A 24,279-nucleotide genomic window follows, 5' to 3' on the forward strand; every position below is an offset into this window, starting at 1 on the left:
TTAATACCTGAAGGTGTACTTTATCGTGTAATTTTACACCCCACAAATATTAAAGTCTACATCTTGATCAAAAAATTATAAAAAGATTTTTGACATGTTGGCCAAATCCTAATGGATAATCATAAACTGGTTACGATATCCATTTTTTTTGGATTTTCAAAACATGAGAAAGATGCAATCTTTTAATGAAAACATGCTTGGAAACTTTTTTAGGATATGGCCGTATGCATGAAAACAAAATATTTTTTTGAAAAGGGAAATTGATTTAAAAGTTTTTGAGATTTTTTTTAAAATGTTTTGATTTTTTTTTTATTTTTGAATTATTCAGAGAAAACCGGGTATTTTAATACCGGATTTGTATTTTACAGTGTAAATATACAACCCGATATTATGCAAAATTGGTAGAAAATATTTAAGAAAATCACAATTTTTTTGAAATGATTTTTGAAATTTTTTTTTCATTTTTTTAAATATAATATAATATAATATATGTAGGCTGGGTCAGCCCAGCTAACTGGGCCGAGCCCAGGAGCTTTTGGTTTGGATCGATATCGGCCCAACTTATCTTTTTGGGCTAGGCCAGACCCAAATGGTCCAGCCCAGGCCCACATGGTTGCTGGCCCGACCTAGCAACCATGCTAATTAATCTTGCTGCATGCAGAACAAGAATTTAATCTGTATGCAGCAACTCAGTTAGCAGCAACGGAGAGGCGGCGCTACCTGACACTGGAGTGCCTAAATAGAGGCCTGTCTTGTCAAGACGGGGAGCGGCTGACGTGAGGATGGTGGCTGAGGTTGTGGCAGAGACGGTGGTCGGTGGTAGAGCAGGATGAAAGAAGGAGAAGAAAATCTGCAGCGGGAGAGGGACCGACGGTACGGTGGCTGTTCTGCCACTGGTGAGGATTTGGATTTGCAGGGAGGCTGCGCTGCCGTCTTTTGGTGGAGGAGGAAGGCGTTTATGGGGTCTTCAGGGGCTGAAGAGATGGTGGAGAGAGAAGGAAGGAAGGAACGTTGGCTGGAAAAGAAAACAGAGGAGTAAGCTAATTTTTTGGTGATTTTTGGACCCGCTTTTCTCCTCCCTCAGGCCATGAAATGCAACCCTATTTATAGGAGGTGGAAGAGGGACACTTTGTCTTTAATGGTGCCAAATCTTAGCCTTTGGTTTAGTTGGTAAGCATCCCAACCGTTGGTTCAAAGTGTGCACCTCGAACTGCCAAATTTGACAGTCCAAGGCTGCCCGAGGTGGCCACTTTAGGCCAGTCATCGGAGCAGTTTTAATGTTAAAAGGCCTGAACGGACGATACACGGTGATAGAGAGAGTTTAGGTGACCATTTTGGTGCAGGATTTGTCAATTTTGGTGGACGTATAAGGCATTAAATGCACCTTAAAAGTAGCTCCCTTAGCTGTCATTTTCGGGCAAAAATTGGGGAAGACAATGAACAGTGACCAGACAACACGTCGTCTGGTCCTTTTTTTTTTAAAGCAGAAACGGCGCAGTTTTGGGTTAAAATTAGGGATTTTCGCTGATTTTCAATTTAGTCCTCCAACTTTCAATTTCTTTCAATAGAATCCCTAATTGACCCTAAACTTCTGATTTAATGCAATTTGGTCCCGGCATAACTTCAACTTCAGCCCCGGATTTACTCGCCTTTTGCAATATGGTCATTGGTCTCAGATTTATGCAATTTCGTCCCTAATTGACCATTAAACTTTCAATTTCTTCAATTTGACCCCCGGAGTTTGTCAATTAAACCCTATAGTTTGGTGCCTTTTGCAGATTGGTCATTGGCTTTGAATTTTGTCAATTTAACCCCTAATTGACCCCAAAACTTCAAATTTCTTGCAATTTGGCCCCTAATTTCAATCAATTAACTTGGTAAAAATTAAATTTGGTCTCTTAAAATTCCAATCTTCTCAATTAAGCCCAAATTAGGCTCCCAAACTTAATGTTTCACCAATTAAGCCCCAAATAAAATTAATTAGACCCATTTAAAGTATAATTAAGTCCTTGCACTTAATTAAATCCTTAAATTGGACCCAAATTAATTCTTAAACATAATTAAAATTTAATTTGGCCCATGATTAAATCAAATTAGCCTATTAAAAATTTAATTATGTCATTGGACTTAATTTTTATTCAAATTCGTCCAATAATCATTTAATTTGACCTTGAATTTGTATTTTTTTTCTCCATTTTTGGGCATAATGGAGCACAATTAGGTCTTGAATTTCCTCCAAAAATTGCAACTTGATTTCCCGGCCTACTTTCTCCACATTGCCAGCCTTTATTATTATTTTTTGTCTTTATTTTGAAAAAGAAATTTATTTTGGGGAATAACCCAGAATTGGGTTATGACAGAATTATAGAAAAGAAAACCTTTTATGGTGTACAAAATATCCTAGAAAATCATATTAGACAGATTGAGTCATGAGTTTTATGTGTTCGTGTGTAAAAAGGCAAACATAACACACACATACAAAGGTATGAAAGGTAGAATAGTTCAGAGTATGACTAAATAGTTGAGTGAAAGGAGATTTGTGATGCATTAAAAGAAAAGACAATTTGTTTAAGATGGACAATAATAAAAAGAGCTTTACACTAGAGCCTAAAAGGCATAAATTACTCTAATAATAAGGTGCATAAAATACCAAGAAGGTGTTAGTTTTTTTTTTCAACCACCCTATTTTGTTAAGGGGTTAAGGGATAAGATCTTTGAAACATTATACCATGAGTTTGTGGGAATTCCTGTAACAAGTGAGACATGTATTCACCCTTATTATTAGAGTGTAAGATTTTTATATTTGTATAAAATTAGGTTTGATTATGTGCATGGAAAAGCTTAAAAACAAAAAAAAAACTTCTTCGTTAGAACACAGAAAATAAATCCATATGAATCGACTATAGTCACCAATGAAAGTGACAAAATACTTGTAATTAGCATAAAAATAACTAGTGTCATACCCCACACATCACTGTGTATTATGTTAATTGATTGAACTCTTTTCAGTGTGTGAGTGAGAAATAGTAGAGTTTTGCTTTTGTCAAGCCTGCTAGAGTTGCAATAAAATTGAACAGCACTAAGAGATGGTGACTTCATATTCCCAAGTAAACTAGATTTTAGCAAATCATGAAGTACATTAAAGTTTGGATGTCTAAGATATTTATGTCATGTTTAGCGATCAATATGAAGAAAGTTACAAGTGATAGAAAATAATGAGAAACGTGGAGACAAAGATAAATGGAGAGGAAAAATTGTCCCACTTTAAACCCCTTCACGATCTCAATCTTCCTGGATTGTTGATCATGCACAACACAATCAAATTTAGAGAATTTCACTTTAGAATCATTGTCAACCAACTGACCAATAGAAACAAGACTAGTCATAAGGCTAGAAAAGACAAATACATCGGTTAAAAAAGGATAAACATCACTAGTAATTGTGATATGTAAGGAGCAACTACCGATTGTATGAATCTTGAGATTTTGAGAATATTTATGCACATTAAGAGATTTATCATTGTTTGTCATATGATTGGAAGCCGTAAAATTAAAATACCACTAAGGAGATATATATAATTTTTTACCTGAGAGTCCTAAAATAAAGAATGCAAACACGATCATTTGTTAGATCATTTTAGGGGTTACAAGTTGAACAAGACTAGGAGCATTTTGTGTTATGGGTGTTGTATCCATAGATCCACCAGCATTATAAGAGCCAACTAAGGTTGTATATATTGTTATAGATTTTTTAGAGGGCCAGATAGGACATTCCTTAATAATATAACTGTCCTTTTTTTTATCGCAGTTGTATGATTATTTAGGAAAGTTCGAAGCGAAATGACCAAATCCTTTGCAATAAAAACACTAGACAATACTCATGTTCTAGTCTTTTAGCTTGCCTTGTGCTCCATAAGTTATGGAAATAAGAGAAAAGATGGAGTTATGTTGCTCTATGGTGGTTTAAATGAGGAGGCACTACTCCTCATAAAACAAATCATTAAGGCATGTATTCAGGAAGGGAACATGCTCTTGGTTCATAAGATTAGAAAGGATCTCTTTAAGTTTAAATCTTAGTTTCATAAGGAACTAACCTTTCTTTGTAATTTCATAGACAAATTAAATAGGACTAAGGCTTTCGGGAGGTAAGGTAGCATACATAATATTAATATATAAAGTCCAAAAATTCATAAGGCTATAGTAAAAATCAAAGACAAGAGACTGTCCTGTTTGAGATCCGCCAATTCAAGTTCAAGCTAAAATTGATGAGTAGTGTTGTGCTGACTATACATTTTCTTCAAGTAAATCAATATTTCGGCAATAGTCTTGGAGGGTTGAAGTTTCAAAATGATTTTATGTTTGATAGATCTGAGAATCCACACCATGACTCCTTGACTTCCCACTTGGCGTACAAATCCTTATCTTTGTCTTTGTTAAAAAGAGGGTTACTGCCATTAATATGTCTTTATAGATCTTTTCCTTTGATAAACACCTTGAATTAGAATTCCCAGGCTAAATGGTTATTGCTATTGAAACAAACCAAGAAAACACCTGACTTGTTTGATGACATGATGTCGAGGAAGAAAATGATAGAGAATAACTGAGAACAAAGAACTAAAGTAGGCTTGTGTGCAAGAGACATAAGATGAATTAGATTGTGACTCTGATACCATGTTAAACTTAGAGAGCTTTTGAGGAAAACTTTCTTTCTCTCGATGGAGAATTATTATTATATAAAAAGAGTATAAGAGTATAAAATATGTACAAGCTCATTTCTAGACTTTAGAACATCAAAACTACCATATATAATTAGCCTACAACTAATATATTATAACAAAGGAAAGATTTATGAACAAAAAAATTAAATGTCAAAGCTATACAAGGTATAGAATCTACTTACTTTACGATCCTCCTTTGGTATATGAGCATATCATATTGTTTTGGCTTAGAACACAAAGGCATGTACTCAGGTGGGTCCATTCAACATCAAACCGCCTTATTTTCTAATAATAATTGGGTTATGGTATTTCGTTGTTGGTGGCAACTCTAGTCTCTAGATAATTTTAGTTATTATCTCATGATAGAAGATATAAAAACAATAGAGATAAAAATGTGTTTAGTTAGAAAGACAAAAATATAAAAATAAATCTGTCACTGAGATGATTTTGAAGTGAATTTTATACTTCTAAAATATGAGGTACAAAGGAGATATGACTAAAATAGTTTTTGTTTAGACTATCTCAATTCCGAGACAATAACCAAACACTACTAATAATTTAATCTTGTTTACAAAGATACTGTTAAGACTTCAATGTAAATGCAATGAAGTATTTTTAGATACATCCAAGAGTTATGTGTGGAATATATTTTATTAGATGTTTAAGGTATCCTACCTATCTCTTATTTTAATTAGCATCTATTTTCTTTTCTTTATTATACTTGAACAAACACCCTTATCTGCTCTATTTGATTAAACACAAGCCCTTATCCCTAATCACTAACCATTGTTGTCGGCATGGAAGTCCTTAATGCTATTGCTGCAAATCCCATTCCTCACGATGATGAATCTAACTATGCGCTAAATAAGTATATTCAGATTTTCTTCTTACTTTTTCGAAACAGTTCTTTTGACATGGGCCAGTAAATTAATATTCAACACACATCTAAGTTTAGGCTTGTGACTTGCGAGTACTCATGGAACCTTGAACACAATTTTTAAGCAATAGTTTGTTGACAGCTGAGAAAAATGCTTGGCAAAACTCAGTGGTTATTGCAGAGGAGAGAAAGAATATAATTTTTATCAAGTAAATGATTCTTATCAACTTGTGATGGTTCTTGAAGCTACTAAACAAAAAGTATAAGTGTAGGGTTGATGATGCTGGAAAAATTCTCAATAGAAAGATTGTGAGTGCTTTCCATGGACACCCGGAGGACTTGGTAGGCCTGACGACACCCGCAAGAAAAACACTCTGAAGCTTAAGTTAATATAATGTTTGTTTGGGTGATAAGGGAAGTAAATATTATCTATGCTTAAATGTTTATTAAACTTTATTTAAATCTTGTATCAGACTTGTGTGTTTTTAACATATATCGTCTAAGAAGATAATAAAATTTAAAAGAGATAAGCCCTGACAGATGTTTTATTTAGATAAATAAAACTCTGTTTATATAGATTTTTTTAAGATAAATATCTTAAGAAATATCTAAGATATTTTATATAAATATCTAGGATATTTATCAAAATATTTATGGAGGTGTGTAATTAAATTATATTAAAAATCTATGTAGTTTTCTGTTTTCTCGTATGTATCATCAAGCCAAGAACAATAAAAACTATAAGAGAGAGGAGAATTCTGGGGAAGTAATCCAAGAATGGATGAAAATACCAACGCGAAGTAACATATAAGGTTGAAAATTGATCATTCACATCCAAATTCAACTAACAATGTCAACAAGGTGAGGATAATGTTCTACTGTTACAAGCTGTCTTAAATTTCAACATTCATCAGAAAAGAAACAACAAATACCTGCAGTGGAAATTGTCAGGCAAAAGCATCGCCTCATTTCACTCTTTAAAGCGAGAAAGGGTTGAGGGACTTGGTCCTGATACGCGGATCTTCTCCCAAAGTTCAGCAGTATCAGTTTCCCTGTATATGGCTGCTGGGTTGCCATGTTGAAGTTCGTTTATTATCCCATATTGCTTCAGGTTTTTTGCTGAACTCGGATAGAGAAAGCATGTAATTGATATCCGGGGTCCGACTTCTCCAGAAAAAACTCTATGCCGAGCACTTCTGAGCAAGTCATTGGTGATGAGCTGCAAATGAAGAGCAAAATCAGGTCATCAATTAATATCACACTGTAAAATGGTTATAAATGGAAAACCTGCAGAAAAAGAAAATGACAGATCAAAACTTATTTATGGAGCGTAAAAGTAAGCTTTTATGGGCTAATTCAGAATCTTAAAGAGGCTCCTCCAACTTTTGTAGGAAAAGACTTGAATCATCAACTCATGCAAGTTGATAATGTTCCCTCAAATCTTCAAGGTCGTCGTTGATAATCTTGCAGAAAAGGTTACAAAACCTCAAAATATCACAGTGATTCATTGAACAGACAATTCTTGACGTTGATAATACAAAAACTATCCCATAATTGTCTTCTGCGTGGATGAAGAGAATATTCTCTTAGAATAAACCATTGAACACGTCATTGCACATACATTATTCATCATTTTGTATTGGTCAGAACAAGAGGCAAACAACAGTTTAGTAGCTGACTACCATCGTCGTCCTACTCTGAGCTATTCCCCTTCGCGATTGTAAGCTAATTGCCAGTTAAGTCATGTGATCTGCTGTACATGGGGTAAATAATACCCCTATCACGCACTCATGGGAGAAAGACGATGACCATTATAGTTTATACTAAAACATGTTTTCGAGGCCCTAGCTACTACTCACGTTGTATTTCTTTTATTATTCACCCTTCTCCTTCCTGACTTGAACATCGGAGCGAGCATCCTTTAAAACACAAATGAACTAGGTTACGGCCTTTCTAGAACAAACCAGTACATTGTCAGACGCGTAAAGCCTAAAATATCCTTTGATGTTTTTATCGGGCATAGTTTTCATCAAGATCTCAACATTTTTTTTACCTGCATGAAGTCTCCTATAGTTACTATAAGTGCTCCCTGCATAGGGGTGACATCAACCCATTGATTCTGATGGAGAACCTGGAGGCCACCCATGTTGTCTTGCTGAAGTATAGTCAGGAAAGACGGGTGATCTGTATGATTGCTGGCACCCATTGTCAAGCCTGGTTCTGGACAAGGTGGGTAATAGTTGCAGACTATAACTTCACTTTCCATGCATTCTATGCTCGAAAGGTAGTCAGGACGGAGCCCGAGAGCCTCTGATAAGAGTTCAGAAAGTATCTTGCTGATTCTTTTTATGTGAGTGTTGTATCCACTTATCTCTTCACTGTGAGACAAATTAAATTAAATCTGGTAGTGAAATCTCCAACGAAATTGGATTTAAGAGAGTTTTGGATCTTATATTACAAATTCACATTACCTTAAAATGTCAGGAATGAGTTCAGGGTCTAGTTTGCCATCCTTAAAATAAAACATCGCTGAATCCTTCCAAACTGATGGTTTTATAGTCAGAGACGATGCTCCATAGTAGAACCTCACTGGTTTTTTCTTGTCACGTGAGTACAGCTCCTTCTTCACCTCCTGAGGTTGTTCATGGAATCTTTTCGCACCTGCTAGCATCCCATCCATGACCGTAACTGGAATTCCATGGTTAACGATTTGAAAGAAACCCCATTCTTCTGATGCTTTGCGGACCTCATTGACCACCTCTAGTCGCCGAAAACTTTCGAACCCTTCCAGGTCTATGATCGGAAGCTGAAGGGTGGTGCTATTGGTCTCGGACGATAACTTCTGGACATCCTCTGGTGGGTGCACAAAGAACCTGGGAATCTTGGTCACACCAGAGTCCACTAGTCCCTTAACACCAGCTTTTGTTGCATCAAATGCCTTCACTTCTTCAGGAATGGAACTCGCAGCATTGGGTATCATGACTTCCATTTTTGCAAAATAGTGGATGGCAGTGCTTTTTTCTTTTTCTTGGTTTTGGTTTTGGTAACAGAACTGGATCGATGGTGAGTAGTATATGATGATGAATCCAATTAAACAGAGCTCTTAGGTGGTAAAAAATCAAGCCAAAACTTTTGTAAAAAGTAATTTTTTTTAAATAAATAATGAAGATGTGAGGTGGTCATATATAATCCAATTATCCAACCGAAAAATATTGTAATATGGAAGACGTCATGAAAGATTTGATAAATCTCATTCTCAAATATTGTAATGGATCATGTGCCAGACGTAATTTTTTTTTTTTTTTCCTATTTAATTTCATATTTTATAGCTTTTAATTTTCTATCTTTTTGCCTTTCAAATTGAGTTCAGAGATAGATCATTTTTAATTTATTATAAACCTCTTTTATGAGGGAGATGTTGAGAATAATTTATATATAGATATAACAATGAGACTAGGGTTCTAGTTTTTGGCCCTTTTTTTGCGAGTTCTTTCTTGATTCTTAGTCTAGCTAATTTACGAAACAAAATTGTAACATGGAATTGTCCAATAGCTACCTTTCTCTCAACTTTTCTCTTCTTGTCTTAATTAATCATGAGATTATTGAAATTTTATTTAATTAATATTATTTAAATAAATTATAAGTAAATGAAAGATTAATCTTCAAAGAATCCTTAATTTTTCTACCCAAAAAACTTTTGAGTTTTTTATATTTAATTCTTTATTTATAATGGTTATTTAAAGGTTGATAATGACGAGAATTATTTTTTTATTAATTTATCAATATTTTAACTTTTAAAATTCAATATAAAAAAATAGTAAAGGAAGAGTTTCAAATTTAAATTTTTAAAATTTTTTTCATACTCTTCTTCACCTCATATTTTAGTATTTTTTTTTTCATTTTAAACTTTGATTTTCCTCTCAAATCTAGAACTTATGTTTATCTTATTGAGAAATATTTGAGTTTTATATTTTTTTATTCAAATAGTACTTTATTTAGAAATGCATTTAAATTAAGATGGTGGTGTTGGAGTCTTGAGAGATATATTACAAATATCTTAATTACACAAGTTATGAGCAATAAAATCTTAAAAATAAAGAATTCATCATTTACAACAATAAAAGTTTTATTATTTTATAATGCTTTAACAAGTAAATACTCTTTTTGTTTTAATTTAAATAATTTTTGATATTTTCTTTATTGCTAGAATTTTATTATTATCTTTATGTTGAAAGTATATTTATCATTAGTTATGTTTTTATATGCTTAAAGTATATAAACTTTAAGTTTTTATTGAATATATTTTATTAAGCATGCAGGAAAACATGGGTGACCTCAAAGTTAGTCATCAAAATCAACGGATTGATGTTCCTCTAGTGCAGGGAGCTCTTGTAGTAAATTTAGGGGACTTCATTTAGGTTCTGTTTTTTTATATTTTCAGGCGCCTGTCAAAGGAAGTTGCTGCTATAAAGCTTGTTTCCATTCGAGCAGAATGGTTGGCTGAAATATCCTTTTAAGTTTTTCCCATCTTTTACTAAAGCTGTCTCTTTTACTGCTCTGCTGTTTGATTTTCTGCAGTCTTCTCTAGCCTCATTCTTTTCGTTTCATCGGGTTTTTTTCCCCGGTTTAGTGACGGTATCTCCGATCAATCATAACAATTTTTTAATTTTTTATTGGTAAACCAGAAGATAAATTTTGTGCATGGAAAATGCGAGAGCTTTTCATTCAAATCTTTTATCGCTAACTTAAATAATTGCAGTGTTTATTTTATTTTAATCTGTCAGATTCACAGTTTTCGCATCCATCGTGTTTTTATATCTATAAATCTTCAATCATTGATAACAATTTTATTGTAAACAAAATTATTGCACGTCTCACTCGAATCTGATTGGCATCAAGGCCGGAAGTTAGACGAACATGAATCAAGTCGAGACACAACGTGAATTAATATTTCAATTTGTCATTTTTGCTGCAAGGGTTACTAGCTAGAGGGACCATCAATGTTGATGAGTATTGAATGTCTGTCCTTTAGTTTTTCATTCAGCTAATTACAATGACTACAAGATCTAAACTTTATATCCATTGTCTCCCTCCCTTCTTGTTGGAGTGTTTTTTTTTATTTATTTACCTTGTAGAGAAAAAAATAAAATAGTTCAAAAAAATATTTATAGATCTCACACAATTTCACGAGCTGTAAGTGTTATTAGTTGATTGTAACATGCGAGTCGCAGATAACAATTGCGACTCTATCAAGAAACATGTAAAAGGTAATTATTTCCAGCCTCTAACTCCCAGTTAAAAAACCACAAATTCACATAACCAACCTCAATGATCGCATAACTTCAATCACAATCTAGTCTCAACTACCACAATCAAACACAAAATGTAACTATATCCATGTCATATAATGTAATCAACACAATTCAGTCCCAACTAATTCTTATAGCATTGTATTGTATAATATAACTACATCTAAAAATAACCCTAGCTTGTGGACAAGCTTGGGGCGCTTGTATAACTAAACCTTGCAATAATGTAGCGATAGTGACAATGTGACGAGATATGAGAGGCGAGAGACTATAAGCATGATCACTATAGTTCCCTTGTAACTACAGCAGATGTTCAAAATTGTCTAGTGTGACTGAAGGGGTGATAAGACTAGACTATTTCCCTAGCATGTCGCATCAACAGATTTAGGGATCAAGTTGAACTTTCCTCACAAAAAAAATGAAAGCACTACATGGCATTTCATCATATAGAGCATGGACCCAAAAACAAGATCACAGAGTACTCTTTTCGCTATGAAAAGATTGCACAGGGATGTGGAAGAGAAGCTGAGCCCCAGTATATCAAAATTTGAACGCACAAGTTCAAAATAACTCACAAACCAAAGTCCAATTGAGCTCGTTTCAATGCAGATTCCACCCTCTCATAAAATTCAGGTTCCAACTCCTTGATTTCTTCAAGCGTCCTCAACTCGTGTTCATCTGCCTGCAGAGAAGAGAAAACATTCTATTAAAATTTCAACCCACGTTCCAGTTTAGCATGCCCAATTCCAAGTAGTTTATTTCATAGCAAAGGTATCAACACAGGTTAGTTTCATCCTTACAACTAGCCTGTCAAAAGGAATGGCAAAAGATGTATTATATTGAATAACTACATCAATTTAATGATCAGAAGCTTACAGCTTTTGAAAAACCACTCCAATGAATCATACAAACAAACAGTAAAAAGGATCGTTAGAAGATAGAAATAGCAAATTAGTGAAAAGTGACATTAAAGCAAACTAAGCTATGGCTTCATCTTTGGTGTCCAACGAAGGATCCAAAGGAAAGACAGCACAGTGGTAAAAAAGGCTTATAAGAGAGGCCAAGACATGGCTTTGATTGATAGCTGCAACTTTCATCTAACTAAGAAGTTGTAAGCTCGAATTCCCCTTATCTGGGTATCAAAAAAAAAGGAAGCTTAAATGATCACCAAAAGGCTAAGTTTGGTACCATATCATCTCCCATAGATGCTAATGAAAACAAAAGATAATAATGGTAATTTGTCAACTATTTGCTAGGGGCTGGTTATGGGTGCATATGAAACTTCTAAAAAAGTTGGAATACTACAGTTTTAATTTTCAAGGAAAAAAATTCTTAAATGCAAAAGAAGCTTCCCTTGATTGTTGAGATGATGATATACACTACTAGATTCATAAAACAAAAGGTTATATGAGAAATATGGCAATTAAAAACAATTCAAATAAATAAATAAACCTGAATTTTCAACATAAACGCAAGATAAGATTAGTGTTAATTAGAAATCCTAAGGAAAAAGATATGTGAGGCAATAAAATGGTAGATAACAAGAAATTTAACAAGGGAGGTGCATGGGAGGAGAACATGAGTAGATGAGCTTCTAATGCATCAAAGCCAAAGAAACTGCATATTTTAGACTTCCAAGACCAGCTAGAGCCCCATTATTTGTTCAGAAAAATTAAACGAAGATACCTCTTTAAATTTTAAGAGAATCAAGTTTGAGACAGAAGCTGGCTTCTCCTTGTCCCACCTGAAGAGAAAGAACCAGCAGGAAAATGCACAATCATTAATAATTAGGTTCAGAATTACCATCCAGGTGACACCAATTGAAGTAAGAGACAAACCACAAATGTTATAATGTTTTCAAAGCATATCACTATACATCAAAGATTAAAAAGGTCCCACTGAGCTCTGAAAAGCATGAACTTTCAAGGAAAATTATTGCATATCAATACACTCCATGTGATACTGCACTGCCAGTATAATTTGCAGAAGAATAGTATTGTCTCAGTTTTAGATAATAAAAAATCATGACTGATGAATGCTCAAAGGATTTATTATGGAGAAATATACCTCACAAGCATTAACTCATTTACAGATCGCCACATTCCACGTCCAACATCCTTTGCAAACTGATCTCTAGCACTTCGTCCATGCCACAGTTCTTTGGCAACATACATCACTTCCTCAACATCCACCTATAAGAAATAGCAACCAACATTGACAACCTATTCAAGATGATGCAATCCCAAATACCCCAAGAGCACAAGAATCCTACAAACAAGCAGCACATAGGGCTTTTGATACACCAGAAACTGGATGATTTTTGTTTGTCCTCCCTTTTCCTAGTTAGGATAAGTCAAAGATAACTTATTGTTTTATATGAAAGAAAAAATATAAAGAACCAAAAAGAATCACATAAGATATGTATAAAGTACTGTAAGACCCAAGATGATGGTACAATTGCAAGATGGACCAGGATAAGTGCCTTGCATATCACAGGCCTCTATGTGATTGTCACTAGATAAAAACACTTCCTTGAGGACCATGCCCTCGGGCACAAGTCCATGATATAATATTACATGTGGATGAGCAGTCTGCATGAGCCCAAGACAATTTTAACTAGCAGTATTATTTCTATTGCATAAACCCCCAAAAAGGTAAAAAATCTGGCTTCACCCTGGATTGAATGAAGTTTTCGACCAGTGGCATCTTTCTATCAAATGAAAACAAAAACGCACTTTGGCACATAAAACAAAACCATTCGCCTCAACACTCACAATTCCAATGTTTCATTCCTTAAAAAAAAAGTAGATAAATAAGAAAAATCAAAGGAAAGAAAACAGTTTTTATGCTTTAAATTCTTTAATAAATCTTGGAACACATAAAAGACACAAAAAGTCCCCAGGCCACAGTGAAACTCAATGTCCACCACCAGCACCCAGGAAACAAGCATCAAAATGATCGTGAAAGAATATCAATTAGCAACTTCATTTCTGAAGGCATTTCCATACCTGGACTTGCACGGCAGTGCCAAACAATGACTCCTCATGCTCAATAAGACGCTGATGAAGCACCCGATAATGATCCAAATCTAAATTTACTATAGGTTCAGGATGAACATTCAATCCCGTGAGCTGTGTCACAACATAGGAGGCCATGACCTGTCCAAATATAGCAGGGATGGTACCAAGAACAGGTATTATGCGAACCCTAAACCCAGGCACTACCTGATATAGAGGGAACATGTTAGAATATCAATGCAAAACCATGTGATTGCAAAATGCAAGGAGCTTTTTATTTGCAGCAGCTAAGCTAAATCAACCACGTGATTAAAATTCCATTAACAGTTACTGACAAAAATAGCAAATGTTGCAAATTAAGCAGTAACACTCTCAAGTCTCACCTGATAGTCAGAAGGATTTTCTTCTTCTCCACTTGGTCCCTTAAATGGAAGCAGCTTGGCTTTAGGTTTTTCTAGAGAGAACACAACAGGGATGCCACCCTCAATGCCATGATCTTTCCTCAAACGATACCTCACCTAGAAGGCAGATTCTATATTGAGAGTCGCATCCAATACTATAAATAAGAAACTAGGAAAGCAATGATCAATAAAGCAAAATTATGCAGATGAAGAAATCTAGCAACACTTAGATTCAAAGAGAGAATTTCAGAAGCATACAGCTCGGGATAAAGGGTCATTTGTTGACTCTCTTAAATCAGCCACCCGTATTCTTGTTGGATCAGCTCTAGCACCTGCTCCAGTTGCAGATAGAACCTTTAAACCCCTACGCACACATGCAGCAAGAAGTGCCACCTGTTACATATGAAAATTCAAGCATTTAAAGATAAATTTCCTGTGGTTCAGGTTAAAACACGTGAATTTTTATTATGATTCAAGGTGCCTCATGTCACAGAATTCTGCCTGAAAACTTAAAATTTAGCAGTTAAATGTCCAGCCACATTAAATAAGTAGCAGGACTCAAAAGTAAAGAAAATACAACATCAGCTATTCAACTATGATGTTAATTATTAGTATAAAGCTAGCATCAAGTGAATTTAAATCCAAGAATCACAGATCTGCAATCATCAAAACTTGAAAGCAAGAAGAGTTACCTTTGTATCAATATTATCAATGCAGTCCAAAACAAAGTCGGGATGGCCAGAAAGAATTTTTTCTTCAGTTGATGCATCATACAGCAGTACTTTTGCTTCTATGTGGCACTCTGGGAAGATTGTTGAGAAATGCTTCTTGAGGCACTCGGCTTTTGGAATACCAACATCTGCTCGAGTTGCGACAGCATGGCGATTTAAGGATGAAACAGAAACCTTTTTCACATAATCAAGAAAAGATACATGTTCCTTAAATATATACAAAAACAAATGTGTGGGTGTCGTGATAAGGCTGTATTAAAAGCATATAACACACTTCATATTCTAGATAGCATTATGCCTAACAAACCAAAGTTAGATGTTACTATTGATCATATTTTTGACAGCTGAACAAAGTCTATTGAAAACTTAATACAAATAAGATCAACCAACGAAAAAGGAAGTCCAAACCAATAACATAAAGTAAGATAAGACCCAGGCATCAAACACAAAGTACCTGGTCAAAGTCCACAAGGAGGAGCCTGCCAACTCCAGACCTCAAGAGCATCGATGCAGCATGACTCCCAACACCTCCAAGACCAATGACAACAACATAGGATGTAGTCACCTTCTGTTGAGCCTCAAAGCCAAAGAATTGAATGTTCCTTACAATGGAAAATAATACAAATTATTCCACTGAAAAACAAGCCTTAAACATAACTTTTTTTGTGAAAGTGACCAATGACATTTAATTTCAGAAACTCGAAACAACATTATGCCTGTCCCCATAACTAGTAGCAACAAAGAAAAAAGTATGGCATTTAAGAAAAAGCATTTAAGAAAAAGCATTTAAGAGAAATCACGGGATGCTATACTACTGCAGGAAGATAAACTGTCAAAGACACTCTTTGTAAGAAAAAGAGACCAATGCTCTCTGCTATGAACTAGCTTTAGCATATTGAATAAGTATTTGTGATTGATTGCAGTATGTTCAATGTATCTTACACAAAGGTATCTTAGACAAAGGAAAACACTAGTTCATTAACATAAACAAAGTAAAGCAAAATTACTTTACCTAGTCAATTGTTCAGATACTATTTCATCTGCTAAAAGGTCTGAATCAGGCATCCCAGAATTACTATCTACATCAACACCACTTCTGACCGACATCTCCGAAACAATTCCTTTACCTATTCATAAAAACATTTAGAAATGAGTAAACACATACTCGCATCAGATGGGGTAAAATAAAGATGTTAAAGCACCTTCTATATTCAAACGAATTCACCACCAAACCAAATTTATCATCTCCCAAAAAAATTGCCATTTTTTATTGAAAACCCGCAATTTTTTCCACCCAAACTACAAACTTTAACTTCAATTACTACCAACATTTCTTACTGTTGATGATGCTCTTTAGTATTTGAAAAGGGGCATCAATAAATACCAAAAACTATCAGAATAACAAAAACTGAATACTAAAGAAGCAAGTCAGAGAGCAACTAACCAGCATTCAATTCACCAACGCTTTTACTGCATTCCTTTATAATACTTCTGTAATAACACAAACGCAATAAATCAATTAAAAAGCTTTTTCTTTTTCCAACTTTTGAGTGGTGAAGTGATCAAGTGACTTGCCTTGGAAGAAGCTTGAGAAGGAATAGAGTAGAAACAGAACCCAAAAGAGCTCCGGCTCCAACTAATGTCAAGTGTTTCAGTCGCTCCTCCATTGCTTTCTGACCTCAGGGTTTGCCAAGCTGAACAGGGTGGTCGAGGGTTTTTGATCTAAGGCCAAATTGAAAAGAGAAAAAAATAACAAATCCTCCTGAACTAAAACTATTTTGATTTTACACCCTAAACAATATGACATTTTAAATGTGTCCCTTCAGTTAGGGTTTTGATAAGAAATTGATGGAAAACTCCAAAAAAAATCCTCCCAATTCATCTCTTTTTCTCTACCAACTTAGGAAAACATGTTTACCAATAGAGAGAGGAGAAGGATTTTATGGGCTTTTCCATCATTTTCTCAATAAAACCCTGTTAAAAGGGCAAATTCAATAAATTATATTGTTTAGAAAGTAAAATCATGGGGTTTTAAGATTAGTGAGATATTTATTTTTTCAGCCAAGTTTAAAGGATTCTTTACAATTTAGCCTTGATTTGAGATGAAAGATACAATACAATTTAAGGCTTCATTTGTTTTTTTAGATGCGATTTGATACTTTTTATATTTTGCTTCAATTATAAATTTAAAAATATTATATTAATCAGTACGCACTATAATTTTGTATAAATTCTAATGAAAAAACTACAATTTATAATTACTGTCTTTTTCAAATTGCAATGGGAAAACCTACCACATTCCAATTCTAAGTTTAACCGGATGAGTTAATAATGTTCAACTTGATAGGGTAAGGCCAGTGGTCTGAATTCAGAGTTGATATATTTAATTTATTTAATTTATTGTATCAGTAGTAGACTAGGCAATAAAAACAAATTGTATAAATAAAATAATGTGAAATGCATGTGAAGATCAATTACCAATAAATAAAAACATCGAAGGATGAGATTTGAATTTTTCTTTTAAAATAAGAACCTAAAAGAAACCGAAATCAACCCATGTTAATGTCCAAAACTCGTAACTCTTGTCATGAGTCCAAGACTAATTTCATATAAAGCAAACCCTGAAAAAATAAAAAATTAGAATTCTCAACCACAAAATGCTTAGGGATGAAATTAAAAAACAATAATCAAATAAAAATTTATAACAAATAGCAATAAAAAAAATACATACCAAATTTGACATAAAAATAAATTAAAATCAAATGCTAAGGGGTAAAATTTAAAACAAAATTCAATTAGAAAAAGGATAAAAAAGAAATAAGTAGCTATTAAAATAATGAGGATCAAATTTAATATAAAGATTAAATGAAACAAAATGATGAGGGATAAAATTGAAGAATTAAGAACAGATAAAAAACCAAATAAATATCAATCAAAAAAATGATGATCAAATTGGATCTATAAAACAAATAAAAAGATACTTTTGTATTTTTCCAATAAAAAAAAGAGGGAGAAAAAAAAAAGTTCATCAAATCCATAACACTAGTCATCCGCCACACGTGCCCCGCCACCTTGAAGGTCTCGATGAGGTGTTCTCAAGGCCATTGTGAAAGGGGTTGTTTGGTCGTTGAAGAAGCTTAAACGTGTCGTTTAAAGGGCGCATGCTTCTCCCACTCATTGGTGCTTACTTTGCATCCACCAACAACTTTTTTTCTTTTATTTTTTTTTAAAGACCAAATTGCCCCTTACTCCACTTGATAATAAGGAACAAACCATAATGAAAATTACCAAAATGCCATTGACAATGAGTTTTGTATTTTTTCTTTCTTTTAAGAATGATTTAGTCTTTTAACTGTTTGTTTTTAAATAAAAAGACTAAGAAACCCCTACAAACCAACCTTTTTATTTTCTTTTTAAGGGTAATTAAGTATTTTAATTGTGCTAAAAATAATAAAAAGAATGATTTTACCCTGACAAATTTGATAATGTCAAAAGAATCTAATGGAAAGATTATTTTGCCCCTCAAGTTGTGTTTTCTTAGCTTGGACTGTGTAGGATAAAAATATTATTAAATTGTAGCAATTCATTGTGTAATAAATAAATAAACATTTTTTTTCAAAACAAAGCAAAGAAAACACTTTTTTTTTTGTCTGTGGAAAATAAATAAACACTTAGTTAAAAAATATAACAAATCCAGCACTAGCTTAGCATACAAAAACTAACCTAATGACACCCATATCATAACAAACCAAAAAGGACAAGGCTAAGCAGAAACTTTTTGAAGATAAGGTTGTTGAATTGGCAACTTTATTCAATCTTTTGGGCCATTGGTGAATAAAGAAAAAAAAAAAGTTTAATTAATGAAGTCTGTTGGCAGCATTAGCTGCGTGGCATTAAGAAATCGAGTGGACTGAAACCTCAGGCAACTTGGTTATACTTTGTGCATTGTGACACTGCAGATTAAGCTTGTGGTTCCTGATTTGTTTCATTTCACTATAATCTTAAAATCAGATTAAGTAAATTAACTCAATCATGGCACGTATGATAGCACAATGACTGCTAGTTTTCATAAAGGTAGTGTTGATTAGATTTTATCAACAAAATTTTTTTATTGTTATTTATATTCATAATTTATTGTTATGTATATTATTGATAGACTCATGGACAGAAATAATCCGTCAAAAAAAAAATCTTATTGGTAATTTATGGTTTGTCAATAATAAATATATCGATGGATTTACAGATAGGTAAAGCGCGTTAAATTTTTTTAACCTGCTTTATTCCATCGGTAAATTTAACATATCATCGACAAGCAAACCGTATGTAATGTCATTGATGTTTTTTTTTGTTCGTCGGTATATTCATTGGTAAATATAACATATCACCAACTAAATATCATCTGTAATTCTGTCAATGAGTTTTCCAACTCTCTCTAGAATATACTGATGAAGTTATTCCGTCGATAACCCTGATAGTAATATTTTAAAAATATATTTTTAAAAAATATATATATTGAATAGAAGTAGAAAAATAATTAAAATAATATTAAAAACAAGTATTTATTATAAATTTAAATATTTATATGTTTAAATACAATAAATCTAAAATAGCAGCGGCAATAAAAGAGGAGGAGGGAGATGTTGGTCTTCGCCGGGACCGTAGAGCCAATTAGGGGGTGCAAATGTACCGCCCATTTGTGATCTCATCTCCATTACCAATCAGCAGAGTTCTTCATAATCAAGAGTGAGTCATTTATATTTTTCATTAAAATGGGTCATTTGAGCCTATACTCGTTGATCTAACATCGTTGTGAACTCCGAAGTTTGAGTACTCGGAATCGATTGCGAGCATCCAACGGTTGTAACACTACTGGTCATCTACGAGTTCTCAACCATAGTATTAGGGGTCCGTACATTTAATTTATATTGGGTCCACTAGACGATCCTGCCACAAACCATAAATTCGGATAGAGATCCGGATGGATCGAAAGATCATCCTCGTATCTCTCTTTCAATAGGTAGTTTTTTTTTTATATATATATATATATATATATATCCTAAAAAGAAAAAATAAATTCAACAAATTCAAGAAAATAATAACTTTAAAAAAATGGTTGAAAACCAATATACCAAAAAGTGCTGGGCTCGGTTATCCATAAACTGCTGCACCCCTTTTTGGTGGTTATCACTCTGCATATGCGTTTCAATAAAAAGCTTCATCAGGCTTGGCTCGCATCTAAGAACCATAGCATACAAGATAAAAATATTGTGAATTAAATATATTTATTAAAAAAACTAATAAAAATGGATGTAATAAAAAAATTATACCATATGATTCTCATGCGAAACAAACAGAACGAAGCCGTCGGTGTGTGTGGTAACAAAACTGTGAACATGTTAGCTCATATTTTTTGCACCGGACTGTGACCATTGCATGAAACACGTAGACACCACGTGCTGAATGTATTCTGCCCATACAACATTCGAGATGTACAGCGATCTGAAATCCTTCCAAACCTCCACGTCATTCCAGCCTGGAAGCTCTCTTTCTTTAACATATTTTTTTGGCTTTGTTTTGCACCTTGTACCAAACATCACGCAACCTACATGGGACAAATTTTAATATTTGAAATAAAAAAATATCCTGAATTTGATCTTACCTAATTGCACCATGATTCTCTCAAACCCTCCTCGTAACATTTTTACTAGCTCTCTCCCATTCAAAATTTCCCTTAAAGTAATAATTTATAAAATGAAAATTTTAGTAATTTCAATAAACTAACCAAATTAACATAAAAAAAATTTAAGTTAATATTAACCTTGAGAACCATGTATCGACCTGCGGTTTCTATTCAGGATATTTGAAAACCTAACTCTGTTGAAACAATGATATTTCCATCGATGATTTAAAAAGCGATGTTATTATTTTCGCAGTCTCAATGTTTGCAGATATGAAATTGCATTAGTTAAATGATATTATTTTTTCATAAATTATTAAACATGTCATTGTGAAAGCAAAACAATCTTACATTAAAATGTCATCCTTCCACATATCGTTGTAAAGTCAATCTAGAGCAATCACGATTATTCAGCCAAGAGCTTTCTCATATACCATCAACTCTTGAGCCTCCTTTTCTTTTGCCTGCCCTGACCATGAACAAGGAAAATACACAACATATATGCCACAAACCAATTGATTTTATTCAATTTCTTCTACAATTTAGCATAATTCAATTTCATATAAAAATTTTCATTTTCTATGTGATAATATTTTTAATCATAAATTTACAAAAAAATTCTAGATTTATAAAAATTCAAAATAAAAATAAAAATTAATCCTACATATTTAATTGAAATTGAACAACAAAATTGAAGAAAAAAAACAACAAAAATTCAAAATAATAATGCCAAAATTATTACAATAACAACTAAAATTCAACACAATTATTTATAAGTGATAATATTTTTAATCCTAAATTTACAAAAAATTATTCTAAATGGAATAAATAAAAAATAATAATTAAAATGAATCATGCACATTTAATTGAAATTGAACAACAAATTTGAGAAAAAAAACTAAAATTCAACAAAATAATGCAAAAATTATTTCAATAACAACTAAATTTCAATACATTTATTAATTCATAAAATTATTAAGAGCACAAAATTGAACAAAAATAATGAAAAAAAACTAAAATAATGAAAAAAAAATACAAAAAATAAAAAATAAAATATTCTTACCTTAATAGTGTGTTTAATTTCAACTGATAATTAAAACTAATTCTATCTTGGTTTCTACATTATAGTCAATACATTACAATTCACAATTTTCATTATGTGGTACAAGATGGTATTTTTATTCTAGGGCCTGCATATGAAGTTACTTTTTTTTTTTTATTCTTTTCAATCTTTCTCTTAACATGAAATTTGTTAATGTATATACCTTGTAGTCAATCGATTATATGTGATATTGAATTTATTCATGTAAATATATTTAATTTATTAATAAAAACTTGTTTATCTTTAATATTCATCAAATATTAATTAATGAATCAAATATTTGATTTATAAATTTAGAGTAAGATAAAATAATTGAGATAAAAATATTATACAAAGAAAATTTCTAAACATAGTTTCGTCATGGCATCAATCAAGGTTTGGGTAAAGAATTAAACAAGTTGACATGATGTTATTTTAAATTTTTTAAAGGTTTAAATGGTATTATTTTAATTTTTAAAGTCAAATTAATTTTTTTATAAAATCAATCAAATTATATAATAACTATATTAATTACCATCTATTTTAATTTAAAATCTAATTTAGACAAGAAATGAGTCATCGAGTTGATTTATATTACTTGTCCAAGTTTAATAATAAATTTTTGAAAATCACACGAGTGAAAGAAAATTATAATGTCTTAACAAAACTTAATCTTTTGACTTATTATTATTTGTTTTAATCTCATTGATTCATCAAATCGATCATTTTCTATTTACAAATACTTAATTTCACATGGTGAGAAGCAATAATAAATGAGTGTCCTTGACATGAACATGTTGTGACACTTCTTTATTTAATTTCACATTAATTGAGAGCATCCTTGTACCTTTTTTTTAATGTTTTTCTTTCTTTCTTCTATTTCTAGGAGAAAAAAATCTTTTTTTAGGCACAATTTGTTTTCAAGTAATTTATTTTTTGAAAAATAGTTTTTTTTATAGAAAGTGAATTTCTAAAAAGTATATTTTTTTTTTATATTTGACAGTACTATGAAAAATAAGTTGAAAAACAACTTATTAATGTTTTATTTTTTTAAGTTTGTTAAAAGAATGAGGACCAAAACCGATAAACAAAAAAGTTAAAGGAGAATAAAATTAAAAAAAATCTAATTTTATAAATAATTTTTAATAAAATAAATAACAATCAAAAGAATGATAACCAAATATAATAGGTGAAAAAGTTGAAGGGGGTGAAATAAAAAAAACTCTAATTTCATAAACTATTTCAAATAACACAAATAACAATTAAAAGAGTGATCATTAAACCCAACAGATAAAAAAGTTAAAGAATGATGAAATTAAAAAAAATTTAATTTTATAAATTATTTTAAATAAAATAAATAGCAATAAAAAAATAAAAATCAAACCTGAAAAATAAAAAAATTTCAACTAAAAAAATGATAAATGAAAAACAGATAACAATCGAAGTCCAAAATTGATATAAAAATAAAATTTTAACGGAAAAAATTAAAAATATAAATAAAAAAGTATCTAAAACAAAATATACATTAATAAAAAGATTAATGATCAAATTTAATATAATCAATAAATAACATGATATTTTTGAATTTGTTTATAACTTTTAAAAAATATATTCTGTCCGAAATAAAAGAAAAACACTTTCATGAGAATAAAACCATTTTTTTTTATTAAAAAATATTTTTTATTAATTAATTTTTTTAATATTAAAAAAATATGAAAAAAAATTGAAAAATCATTTGTCATGAAATAAACGGTCCGTATCCTAATTTTAGCCTCCAACGTAAGATCAATAGCCACCTTTATTCAAATAACAATTGCATTTCTCTCCTCGACTGTGAGCTTGATACAAAGCATAAACACACCCGACATTCTTTTAACGTCAAAGTATCCACGCAAGATATTTCAACAGGTTTATATATATATATATATAGATTAATCAATACTTTAATTAATTAATCAGTAGGTTGATAACCATATCAATATATTATTTTACATTCAAAGCATAAGTATTAAAGCTTGATAAGCTTGATTGATTGAACTAAAAAAACATTAAAAAACACTAAGATAAAGAATCTCTTTTGAACTTAGTTTTTAATTGAACTAGATAATATATTAATTTAAAAAGACTTATATAATTTGACCGGTTTTTAATGATTTAATTGGTGTAATTAATTATTTTAAATCTATTTGAAATTGGGTCAATAATTAAAGAAATAAAATAGTATCATTGCATAAAATTATTAACACATACTAAATGGATGACTTGTAAATTGATGCGATATCTAAATAACTTGATTATTTTTCAAACGAATCCGGTCTATGATTTAATTTATATGGTCAAAATTATTAAAGAATAATATAAATAATATCTTTAGACCTTATTTAAAAGTTTAAGTTATTGGGTTAAGATAGTTCTTTGACATGATATCAGTCTTGGTGGCCCATATGGTCACGAGTTCGAATCTCATCA

General features: G+C 31.9%; 2 protein-coding genes across 2 annotated transcripts; both read right to left on the reverse strand.

Annotated features, from left to right (window-relative positions):
- Positions 1-6,461: 6,461 nt before the first annotated feature.
- Positions 6,462-8,583, reverse strand: LOC7487408 (1-aminocyclopropane-1-carboxylate oxidase homolog). Its single transcript, XM_002305193.3, has 3 exons — positions 8,066-8,583; positions 7,648-7,972; positions 6,462-6,813 (listed from the first exon to the last, which is right to left on the reverse strand). Exons 1-3 carry the CDS (start codon positions 8,581-8,583, stop codon positions 6,565-6,567), a joined length of 1,092 nt encoding a protein of 363 aa, XP_002305229.1. The 3' UTR covers positions 6,462-6,564.
- A 2,385-nt stretch (positions 8,584-10,968) lies between these two features.
- Positions 10,969-16,952, reverse strand: LOC7493577 (tRNA threonylcarbamoyladenosine dehydratase 2). The gene is made up of 11 exons (XM_002305192.4): positions 16,628-16,952; positions 16,497-16,543; positions 16,065-16,179; positions 15,507-15,654; positions 15,014-15,226; positions 14,580-14,714; positions 14,304-14,438; positions 13,912-14,127; positions 12,971-13,095; positions 12,590-12,647; positions 10,969-11,585 (listed from the first exon to the last, which is right to left on the reverse strand). Exons 1-11 carry the CDS (start codon positions 16,717-16,719, stop codon positions 11,475-11,477), a joined length of 1,395 nt encoding a protein of 464 aa, XP_002305228.2. The 5' UTR covers positions 16,720-16,952; the 3' UTR covers positions 10,969-11,474.
- Positions 16,953-24,279: the final 7,327 nt, after the last annotated feature.

The sequence above is a fragment of the Populus trichocarpa genome, chromosome 4 (genome assembly GCF_000002775.5).
Source record: "Populus trichocarpa isolate Nisqually-1 chromosome 4, P.trichocarpa_v4.1, whole genome shotgun sequence".
Lineage (NCBI taxonomy): Eukaryota > Viridiplantae > Streptophyta > Magnoliopsida > Malpighiales > Salicaceae > Populus > Populus trichocarpa.